Raw genomic sequence first — 12,525 nt, 5'->3', positions numbered from 1 at the left:
AACCGAGGTCAAGTGATCAAGATAAATCAATAGCGGGTGAGTGGCTATAGCATACAACAAAGCAGTAAGGGGGCAACCTACCTGACCGAACAACGAAGAGGCCAGGATTCTGTTAATTCGCCTTCCAAGATTCCCGAAGACGTGCTACATGCATACAAGAAATAAACCACATTGGCAATTTTAGGACCAAACCCTAGGCACCTCTTCGTGGCAGCAATGAAATCCCACTGTACAGTGTCAAAGGCCTTTTCAATATCAACTTGCATAACCAACACATCCTGATGAGTATACTTAGTATACTCCATGCCGATCATAACATTAGCCAAATTGTCCAAAATTTGACGACGTGGAATGAAACCATATTGAGCCTGATGGAGTCCTGCAAAAAGATGATCCTTAATGCGGTGCACCAGCATCTTAGCCAATATCTTGTAAATCAACGACATCAAAGTAATCGGGCGCCAGTGAGAGAATCGCTCGCAAAGCGCTTGCTTAGGCAGCAATTTAAGTAAACCTTCTTTCCAAGATAGAGGCAAATCCTATTTTTGCCATGTTGCATTAATCATGAAAAGCAATGGAAATTCAAGACCCTCCCAAAAGGAGAGGAAGAATTCCACAGTAAGCCCATCCCAACCGGGAGACCGCCAACGGCCCAAAGCAAGTAACGCACTATGCAATCCCGAGTCAGTGAACGGGTCCTCAAGGCAACATGCATCCTGCGAGGATATGATCGGATGAACAAAGGAAAGCATCAATTGACGCGCATGGCAAGCGACCGAGGATGCCTGAGAAGGAGCAGCAAATACCTGTCGATAATGCAAAGCCATGGCATCAGCAAGTTCTTGCTTTGAAGAAGTCCAAACACTTGGGGGAAGCATAACCCGCTTGATTGCTTGCGAGACCCCCGCATGATGCAAATGCTTGAAAAATTGCTTCGAAGCACAGCCTTTATCCATGAAAGCCTGTTGACAGGCACGCGTTTGCCATTTAGCAAGTTTACGCTTGTCATTATGCTGAATACACACACAAGCTTCGCACAACTCCGACATCTAAGAGTCAGACAAAGGCCGCAAATCAGCCAACATTTGCAACTGTTGACAAGCTTGCTTCGCATCCTTAACATCCCCCTGAGTGCAATGTATGTAATGCGTGCCATAGTCATAAATGACACTTTGCACCCTCATAACAAAGCGATACCATGTAGCATCAAGATCAAAATGCATGTGAGCAAGAAGCGGGGAAATAATATCAGAAATCATGTCACGAAAGGCCGCATGAGTGAGATAAGCATTGTTAATATGTAGTAGACGTTTCCTAGAAAGAGGTCGATCACAACGAGACTGCCCAAAACTCACATTCAACAAAACAAGGTAATGATCAGATAACTATAAAGTGTAATCGATACTGACCTCACATACAAAATCCTCATATTGTTGTAGGTTAAGCAAATACCATCGATCCAACCGCGCTCGATAAGAAGAGTGAGCAACATGCTGAAAAGTAAATCCAGGGGCATTTGGGTGCAAATGCCGCCATACATCAATCATCGGAGTCACAGCAAACAGATTATCCCATTCTAGCCTTTCCGCAGACAAAATGTGTGAAGTACTTGTGGTGCTATCATCCATAGCAGGGGTATTATTAAAATCACCACAAAGGAATGCATTTGAAGTCCATAAATGAGAAGAGATGTCTTGCCATAGAGCAACCCTTTGCCCAGATGCTGTATGCGCATAAACACCTCCAAATTCATAAACCTGACCGTTCATCAGGCATTGAACTACCATCCAGCGGTCCTGCGGATCATTGTACAAGAGGGCTGGCTGAAGCTCATGCCGAACCAGCATCAATAAACCTGAATAGTCTTGCAAACCAGCATATGCAATCCAATAACCAGCAAAATAAGAACACTGGCTAGCAAAGTCATGCTGATTGTGTTCTTGCAAAACTACTATATCTGCCCTACATGTATGTACATAGTGCCAGGTCAATCGCCATTTGTCAAGGTTACATAACCCATGCACATTGTATGTAGTGCATTTAATGGAACTGTGCATTAGAAATCATATGTACATCGGTGAGAGACACAAGGATCAAGTCGAGATGCCCATATGGACATCTCCATCCACCACATCCATACCAAAACCCATTCGCTGAGTGAAAACAAGAGACTTGTCCATAGAATCTGCCTAAGAGGTGGAAGCCTCGCCCAAAAGCACATCCTTGAATAAATGCATCGCTTTTTCCAATCAACGTGCGATTGTCATTGCAAGGAAGCTACTTAAACGATACATTCTTGTTGGCATCAACCAGAGAAACATAATTACGAGAGGGGGTTGGAATACGAATTTTCACTCTCTTTTTTGGCACCGCCCATGAGCTAACATCACCTGACCCAACATTCTTGCCTTTCCCTGCATTTACATTCCCAACATTAGCAGACTGCGGATTTTGTGTTTTCCCTTAGTTTACATTGGGAATCACCTTCATAGTAGAAACTCCATTCAATTTAGCTTCACCAACAGATTTTCCTAAACAGGGGCAAGGGCAGAAGCAGGAACAGCCGAAAGAGGAGGCTGTAGAACTGGTTCAGGACATTCATATTGCATGTGACCAAATCTACCACATCGGAAACAAGAGTTTGCAAATTTTTCTCATTTGAGTTTAAAAGGACACTTGCCAACCCATGGATCCCTTGAATCCACCATAATTCCATCCGGGGTATGCTTGTTCGTATCCCAAAGAATGCAAAACCTATTGGTATTCGCATCCAATTTCGGAGGGCAAATTACCTTGCCAAGTTGAGTAGCCAGCAACGGAAGAAAATGCCTCCATGTGCAAGGAAAATCAACTATTTCCACCCACACTGGACATTTGTGACGGATAAGACTTTGATAGTCCTTCGTAAGTGACCACGGTAGAACATGAGTCATCTGCGTGCCAAAAAAGAGCGGAGACATCTCCAGCAAAAGGTTTCTAGCTTCAGTGTCTGCCAGTAAAACCTCATAGAAACCCTGAGCACCAAAATAAACGCCTCGGATAGCCTGGCGTTTAAGAAGGAAATCAACCCATTGTCGTAATCCTACGCAATTGGTATTTTGCCCGGGAAAAACAAGATGACCGCATTCTTGGCGTATTGTGCTACTGGATCCATAAGGTCCTGTATTGCAATTTGCACCTCAAGGGCAAGTGCCTGACCATTCCAGGCTTTTCGGGCTTCTTCGAAGTCTTCATACAGACAGCTTTTGATTTCAGATGCAGTCTCGAAAACGTTATCCATGGCTTTACGACACTTAAAAACACACTGGAACTCTGACATGCAGCAATCGGACCGCGTCCCAAACCAAAACGAAAGATTTTTTGTATTTTGTTTTTTATCTATTCAAATAGGCCACAGAGATATATACATCAGCCACAGAAGATATACATCTTGCATGATAAAAGCCTGTACAAGTGCAAACTGAGCAAATTTAGAGCCTGTAAAATCGAACTGTTATGGGCTATCTATACAATCGCAAACTGTGCAAATTTTAGAGCCTGTATAATCGAACTGTTACGACCTGCACTGACTACACTGACTGTAGTACGCCTGGCGCTCAGGATGCAGCAGGTCGCACAAGGCTGACGGGGGGCGAGCCCACAATAGGGTTAAGCTACGCAGGGACAGACTGCTGGAGGTCACGGACGAGCAAGCCACGCAGTCTGAGGGGCGCCCAAAAGCTGAGGAAGGTGCAGGAATCTCTTGCCCACACACACGCACGCACACACACTCACATACTCCCACTGGCGCAGGTGCAGTGGGCTGCAGCAGTGCGCAGGAATGTTCGCAACAGAGCAGGAACTTCTCACGCGCAGGAACTTTCACACACACACCACCATGTCACTAAACACACACACACACACACACACACACACACACCTCCACACACACACACACACACACACTCACCCAGCATATACACACATTTGCAACGCAGACAAGGATGAAAGACTAGGCCTTTTCGTCATCTGAGAGTGACGCCCGACCCCGCTGAGCCCTCTACTCGATGTTCTAACTTTCTCAATCAACTAAAACACTTTAAACATCAGCTTGGGCTGTTGAATGAGCGTACACACACACACACACACACACACACACACACACACGAAGAGAGCAGCCATTCGCTGCTGCCGCTGCTATTGCCCTCGTCTTGCAGCCCCTGTTGCAAGACTCTCACCCTTGCCCCATATCGCCCGACGTTCAGCTTGCCGCGCACAAGGCTACCTGCTAATGGCCCTTTTTGCTCAGCCACATAGACTCCTACACACTCAACCGCTCTTAGCTTCGTTGCCCTCAGACACACACACACGCACACACACACACCTATCCACTATAACACCCTCTCTTTTGCAGCTTGCATGCCCTTAGACACTGCTACACCTTTTTTTTCCCAAGAAAAAATCCTTCCATAAGTTAGAGAACATGCACTCCTAAACACGCCGCCTCGAGGTCAAGGGATGGGTCGCCAAGAAACCGTGTAAAGTTGTGGTTGAAGAAGTCCCATTGTCGGTGAATGTTGAAACTGGTCCGCCCGTACGGGATTGTTGTAAAAGGAGAAGCTTGCACCAAAAGCGGTGTCCTCACAAAAGGCAGCCCCCCTCCCGAGCCAATCGACTCGTAGCAAAAGCACTGCCAAGAGATCCCTGAGTTGCTAAGGAGTGTCTTGCCCCGGAACGTATAGGAAGGCCAAGAGAGGGAGCTACGAGGGCAGTAAGGGTTGGTGCGGTAGGTGTTACGAGGTCGTGACAACCACTAACTTTATTTGTTGGTTTATTCCCTTGAATTTTATTGAATTTTTGAAAACCATAGAAACTTTAGAAATTAGGCTTAATCAAAGGGCTAAATCAAACCATGTTTAGCCGAGGGGAAGACTCGAAATGTTGACATGCACAGATGTCAGCCTGGTTTCAGTTGCATGGCTTTACTATGGAAAGATTGACACCCTTTCAGTACTGATGGTGCCTTCAGTTTTCTCCACTTCTGGAAGATCATGTTCATGCTCTGATCATAAACCTATGTGCACAAACCTATCATCATATGCAAGGATAAATGGTTTTCCCGTTTCGTTTCTTCTTGCTTCCACCTCTCTGTAAGAATATCCACAGCTCATCATGACAAATGGAAAGCTCTTTATGTGCCTCAGCAATTACCCATAAGGTCCACACGTTAAGCACATGATTTTCATTCTTCAGCAAAATGTTCAAAGTAGTCATCATTGGTTACCACGAACAAAGAGTCTGCGTTTTTTCGCTATCTTTACCAGAATCACAAAAGAGTAAGCATGTGTTGCTACATTTCACTATTTTCGTGACTCTATGCATCTTTTGGGAGGCACTAAGGTGTTTGTAGAGATCCAATGTTGCAACAACTTACGATCTTCATATCGAATGAGCAAAATGGGCATAACTAAACCTGAAAACTTACAAGTAAGGTGCGAAATTCCATAGGCTCAGGATAACCTCCTTCGTTTCTGATCTCATTGTAAACTCTTAATGCTTCTTCATTTCTTCCAGTTTCACTGAAACCTTTCAATATTGAAGATTTTGCCTTACGCGTGGCTAAAACATTTATATCAGTGGATGCCATCATCTGCCAAAAAAACAAGAGATCAGATACATCTACTTTTGAATCAGTTAGGGACTCCAAATACCTTCTTTAAGTTCCAAAGGTATTTATTACACATCAGGAAACAATTATACGTCAACCAAAAGTGCAGAGGCAAACTGTGACATAGCAACCAAGAAGGTACATACTCTCATCTAATTTTCAAAAGCTATCTGCAGAGACATACATACTTCTGGAAATTCAACATACCAAAACAGCATCATGCCACATCAATGTCTTGTAATCAAACCCAAGACCTCAATTTCAGACCACTAAATGTTGTTGCTTGAAAGATATTGAAGACAAATAGTCCATCTACTCATTATAATTATGTTTCAATTGACCCCCTTACAGGACTATGGTCCTATAAAGGCTCAAAGAACATTAGCGTGGCCTATAGGTATCAGGTATGCATCCATATCACTCCCAGAGGAGTAAGCCATTCTCTCAAACGTATGAGTCCAGTCAGACAAATAGCAAGCACGATTATATATGTTAACAGGGTTTTATCAATAAGGCCATGGTTGGAGAGGTATAGCCATGTATCATAAATCATATTCGGTTAGCATAATGGCATAGTAGGTCAGCATTACCAATCCATAACCTTCCAGATTTCATTCATCAGCTTCTGGACATACCTTAGCCCTTCTCCTAGACATACTTAATAGTACGCATTGCTCTATAGCTGTCAATAAGAAGCTGATCCAGCAAAACAGGTTTTGGTTGGTGAAGATTATGTTACATAAGTAATAGAGCCTGAACCCACACACTATCTCAGGAATCCCACATGTTATACAACATGTCATCTGCCTTCTTATATGTAAAAAATGTAGTCATGCCACATCGAGATATCAAAGGGTGTCAAGTTCACCAAGGACTCTCATATCAGAGTGCGCTTATTATAGACAGACAGTTTGTTGAAAAATTCTGATCAGGATACCATCACTAATATGAAAGATAATGACTAGCAAAACCAGGCAGCAGACTCTTTAAACGGTACTCCTAAAAATACCTTTATTAGGTAAACAACTCCAATGTTTGTAGCGCGGATAAGGTGTCGTGCTCTCTACAGTGGGTGCTCCTCAATGCAATGTGCGCGACAATCTCACTCAAACAGACTGAAAACAAGGAACAATAGATAACAACTGATCTCACAGAGACACAACAGCAGACCAGAACATATGACTCGACTATCTCAAAGAACCGATACAGACTCCGGCGTGGCAGCACACTCAGCTCCAGCCCAGGACTCACAGGTACAATGGGGGTGTCGAGGCTCAGACGTGCAGGGATGGTGAAGACGTGCTGTGTGTATAGACTCCTTACTCTAGACGACGACGCTGGACCATGTATGAAGAAGATGATAATCGAGATTTCAAAGGGTGTCAAGTTCACCAAGGGCTCTCATATCACAGTGCGCTTATGATAGACAGACAGTTCGTTGAAAAATTCTGATCAGGATACAACCACTATATGAAAGATAAAGACTAGCAAAACCAGGCAGTAGACTCTTTAAACGGTACTCCTAAAAATACCTATATTAGGTCAACAACTCCAATGTCTGTAGCGCGGATAATGTGTCGTGCTCTCTACAGTGGGTGCTCCTCAGTGCAATCTGCGCGACAATCTCACTCAAACAGACTGAAAACAAGGAACAATAGATAACAACTGATCTCACAGAGACACAACAGCAGACCAGAACATATGACTCGACTATCTCAAAGAACCGATACAGACTCTGGCGTGGTAGCACACTCAGCTCCAGCCCAGGACTCACAGGTACAATGGGGGTGTTGAGGCTCAGAGGTGCAGGGATGGTGAAGACGTGCTGTGTATAGACTCGCTACCCAAGACGATGATGCTGGACCATATATGAAGAAGAAGATACCGATGACCCAACCGCTACGACTCATATGTACAACCATAAAGAGCCACCAACGGCTCATAAATGTCAGCCATCTAAGTCTATCTCCAGACGGAGTGATGGTGGTGACTTAGCCACGATGTCCACTAGAACCACCGTCGTATCCCTGCCGCATGTCGCTGCCTAGCCGAGAGAGTCCGTCCAGTGTGAACCAGACCAGACCAACTGTAATAACTGTCCTGTGAAAGTGACACTGTAGCCTGCTACACGTTGCCTACCACAAGACCGCTCACCATCCCGGTGAGAGGAAATACTGAAAAAACTTGAAAGAAAACCACTAGGTGCCGCATCTGTCCGTCTTTCTTGAAGCAGGTGCTAGGCCAACCATGACCTTACATGCCTCAAAAGTGGAGTTAAAAACACTGCACTGCTTGCAAACGCCTTAAGCCTTTGAATAGACAGGAACCCAATATGATTGCATAGTCCAAGAATCCCAATTGGCAAAACAGACTGAGGCTCCACAGCAAAGAGATATGCTCAGTTTGGGTCCAGCGCATCTTTATCCTCCATAACCATAGTGAGAGGAAAATGACCTGGTCCACGCTTGCAGATGAAGTTGCTCGAAAAGAGCGATGACCAGAAGCTTGAGTAATACCGCAATTAAGGTTAAGCTCCATCGTGATGGCAGAATGCAAAGAATTTACTGCAACAGGATGGCAACCAGGTCCCATGGCTGGGAGGGGTGGGGAGGGCTAGATGGGAGCCAAGGAAGGGAGGGGGTGGGTAGGGGCGAGGGCAAAGGGAGGGGGTGGGTAGGAGTAGTGAATGGTGAGGCTGGAATGACATGGAGCAGAGAGATATCATGTGCATGAACAAGGAATTTATCACGCTTGAAATCAACATCTTTTTGGTTGTATCCCGTCTTGAGGAAGCTCTGCGAAGGGAGTTCGCTAGACGCAGAGGAGAGCTTTGTTCTGGTTTGAGAAGCAGACACTAGGGCTGATGGGGCTGATGGTGAAGGGGGGTGAACTCCTGTAGAGGGGATTTCTTTCCGCTTCTATGATTCTTCATAGGCTCACCAAATTCAAAGGCTTCCACCAAGGGCGCATGAGGAGTATTCTTTGTGACCTTCAACCTTTGAGCTGGCTCAGGTAGCTCATTAGGTTTGTTTACTGTGGAAACATTGGAAGATGGTGTAACTTCAAGCAAAGAGTGAATAGAGACTCCATACCAAGGGATAGATTTGGTAGCATCCAACCACTCCAACAGATCCTCATCTGACCCGTCACGTGGAGTAGCCTATTCCAATTTGAGGCTGGTTGCTAGGGACAAAGAACTATGTTGCACGACGGGATCCATGCCTCCTTCTGGTTGCATCGGGGAGCCAGGAGTATGTATCCACATGGCATCGTTTCCCCAATCATGAAGTGCTTTAGTGTGTTGCAACCATGGTCTACCGATGAGCAAGGGAAATCCGCCCTCCACCTGTGGGAGACGAACCACAACAAAATCCAAACTAAAAGTAAAATTTTGTACCTGCAGAGGCACCTTTTCCTCTATGCCCACAAGGTATACTGTCCTCTGGTCGGCCAATGTTACTGTGAAAGGGGAAGGTTGAGTAGGCTACAGGCCTAAAGCCATCATAGTGAACTCAGGCATCATATTGATGCCAGATCCACCATCCACAATTACTCCTGAAAATTGCCGACCCAAGACGAACACTGTCAGGCGAGGGCTTCTATAATCAGTGAGTGGAGCAGCGGGATTGGATATCATATAGGACTCTGATGGTCGCACTGGGAGGTGCCCGCCACTAGGACCTGCTCCAGGGTAAAGTGACTGAATAACAGCAAGAATGTCACTTCTAAAACTCGCATCTAGTCGCAGCATGTCATAGAGGGACACTTGTTGGAAGGTGTTCTTCAAGATTGTCTCTGCTGTAAGCTTCTCTTTTTCTACCTGTTGTTTCTCTGATACCTTGATCTTCTGTAGATCGGAAACTGCTTACAAGAAAGCTTCATCAAGATCGGAGAGCAAAGATTTGGATTCTTGCTTGCCATTGGGTGATGGCTTGTCACCATCTGAAGGCAGGGTATCCACTATTGGGAGAATGTGTGGGGGAGTTGAACGTGTTGGAATACTAAGACCGAGGGCAGCTCTCTGGGCACGAGTGAGGACACCCGATGGCTCCTCTACCAACTGCAGCTTATTTTGAGGGGAAACCACGTGGGTAGAAGGGGACAGCTGAGGAACGGTGCTAACTGCTATCAGATTGAGCTTGGGAAAGGTAAACTCGTTTTGGCTTTGACTTGGGTTCGAAGCCGTGGATGCACAAGTTTAGGGCAATCCTTACTGTAGTGATCCTTCGTTTCAGGGCAATGACGGCAGGGAGGGGACCCTTCTGGCAGGGGACATTTGCTTTGGTAATGTCCATATTCCCCGCATCTGTAGCACAAAATGGGCCGATTCAATGGGTGAGTCGCAGGGCGAGGTGGTCCTTGCTCCTGGTGCATGGAGTTGGAGGTGGAGGCAAGGTTTGACATGATGAGGGAGCATGGGTATGATAAAAGCTCTGAGACGGAAAAGTACTTTGCATACCTTGCATAGGAGGGGCTGTCAGCAAAGGTGGCATATGGTGTGGATGGCCATAGGGAGAAACCATGTTCTATGCAGGTGCTGGCCCTTGTTGAAGAATAAGACAAAGACTTTGCTGTATTTGTCGCAATCCCTTTAGGTACTAGCAGTCCTTGTCCTCATGTCCAGACTTTTCACAGAAGTGGCAGTAAACCCGAAGGGGACAGTCCTTGGGAGGGTGTCCTGGAGAGTAGCATGAGCTGCACCATACCATAGCCTTAGTCTCCTGCTGAGACCTAAGCTCTTCTAGCTCTCTCTTTATTTGATCCAAAGCATCGTGATGTGGGAGCTTCTCCTGTCTGAGGGAGATTGATTTCTCCTCTTGAAGAGCTCGTTGTAACTTTAGGGCTTCCAATTCCCTGCGTAAAGAAGTTAACGGATCATAAGGACTTTTCGAAAACACCGAGGTGGTTACTACATGAGGGGAGTTGGTGAACAGCTTCCTAGCTCCCTCTATCCTAGTAGCAACCGTGACAAACTCCTTCAGATTTGCGTCAGGTCGGAGACTCTCTCGGAGTTTTTGCTGGGAAGTTTTGGGAAGAGCCTTCTCCACCCACTTCTTTACCATAAATTCCCCTGGTTGCTGAGGAAGCTTGGCAACCAGAGACTTGGTTTTAGTCATGAGTTTTGCAAAAGTCTCCTCTGGCTGGAGCACCATGTTGGCCAACTCATCCAAAACCTTTTACTGATAGTCACCTGGCATGAATGCTACACAAAACTGTTGTCTTAAAGCTGCGCAAGTTGCAAAATGGTTCTTTGCAAACTGACTGTACCATTTATCTGCTAAGCCATCCAATGTTGATGGAAACAACACCAAATAAGTATCTTCTCTATTAAGACCACGACCTCTACAGAGAGATACAAACCTCCGTGCATGGTCGTCTACATCTTCTAAGGAGAGTCCCTTGAAAGTAGGAAACTTGATGTTTACCTTGGCCAAAACACTGGTCAACGCCTCCATGGCCTCTTGCTCAGGAGCCCGTTGCTCAATAGCCTCCTGTAACAAAATAGGAGAGAGCTTTACTGGGGAAGGTGACCTGGAAGATGTGGAGCCGGATGGAGGAATGGGTGATACCGTATGTGGAGGTATGTGTGATGAGGTTGGTGGACTTCTACTAGGTACCAAGGGTCGTCTTGTGTTGTAGTACTTCAAAGGACTCAGTAGTGCGTTTTGACGCTCTAATGACCGCCTTATATGTGTCATGCAGCGACCACAAACCCAACCAAGCTCTGGGCAAGAAGACCTTTAACTGGCTGAACACAGGTCTAGCCTCTACTAGACCAAGGCAAGTGACTAGACCACCAGGCTGGACCAGGGACGAGGAAGGACTAGACCACGGACAAGGAAGGCCTAGACCAGGACGAGAGCTGGACGAGACCAGTACGAGACCAGTTGGACCAGGGTGAGAGAGGACCAGACCAATTGGACCAAGGCGAGAGAGGACTAGACCAGTAGGCTGCACAGTGCAAGGCAAAGTAGGCGAAGCTAGGTAAAAACCAGCTAGCTTCTCAATTTGTACCTCAACAAAGAGTGAGACTTCAATTGAGGTCCCACCGGGCGTGCCAAAAATAAGAGCACCTGTAGCGCGGATAATGTGTCGTGCTCTCTACAGTGGGTGCTCCTCAGTGCAATGTGCGCAACAATCTCACTCAAACAGACTGAAAACAAGGAACAATAGATAAGAATTGATCTCACAGAGACACAATAGCAGACCAGAACATATGACTCGACTATCTCAAAGAACCGATATAGACTCTGGCGTGGCAACACACTCAGCTCCAGCCTAGGACTCACAGGTACAATGGCGGTGTCGAGGCTCAGATGTGCAAGGATGGTGAAGACGTGCTGTGTATAGACTCCTTACTCTAGACGACAACGTTGGACCATATATGAAGAAGATGATAATCATGACCCAATAGCTACTCCTCATATGTACAACCATAAAGAGCCACCAACGGCTCATAAATGCCAGCCATCATGGTGGTGACCTGGCCACGATGTCCACTAGAGCCACTATCGTATCCCTGCCACGTGTACTGCCCAGAGAGAGTCCATCCAATGTGAACCAGACCAGACCAACTGTACTAACTGTGTGTCCTGTGAAAGTGACACTGTCGCCTGCTACAATATCTTCCTCACATAAGCTTGAATGAGACAAAGAGGTAGCACGTAGAGAGAGAGGTAGCATGCAGAGCTTGAGAGAGAGAGATATGATATGATATGATATATTAACGTCTTCAAAAGGCCAAAATGACCTATGAGACTAGCTGATACAAAGTGGTGAAACTAGTACAATGTCTGAATACAAAAGTACAAAGGTACTGAATGCAAAAAATAAAAATGAGAAGTGAGTAGTGACGATGAAAATGAAGTGTAGAGTAA

The 12,525-nt window shown here is 45.8% G+C and overlaps 1 protein-coding gene across 2 annotated transcripts in view; it reads right to left on the bottom strand.

The window, feature by feature from the left end:
• The window catches only part of LOC147455589 (uncharacterized), a 177,915-nt gene that overhangs the window by 42,104 nt on the left and 123,286 nt on the right, over positions 1-12,525 (bottom strand). For both annotated transcript variants that reach the window (XM_086514336.1, XM_086514335.1), the window contains exon 12: positions 5,465-5,629. In XM_086514336.1, coding sequence (XP_086370462.1) covers positions 5,465-5,629 — 165 coding nt within the window. The remainder of the gene's footprint in view (positions 1-5,464; positions 5,630-12,525) is intronic.

Source organism: Adiantum capillus-veneris, chromosome 6 (genome assembly GCF_014529385.1).
Source record: "Adiantum capillus-veneris isolate H3 chromosome 6, ASM1452938v2, whole genome shotgun sequence".
Lineage (NCBI taxonomy): Eukaryota > Viridiplantae > Streptophyta > Polypodiopsida > Polypodiales > Pteridaceae > Adiantum > Adiantum capillus-veneris.
The sequence above is the reverse complement of the archived record's forward strand: the minus strand, read 5'-3'. Positions and strand labels throughout refer to the sequence as shown.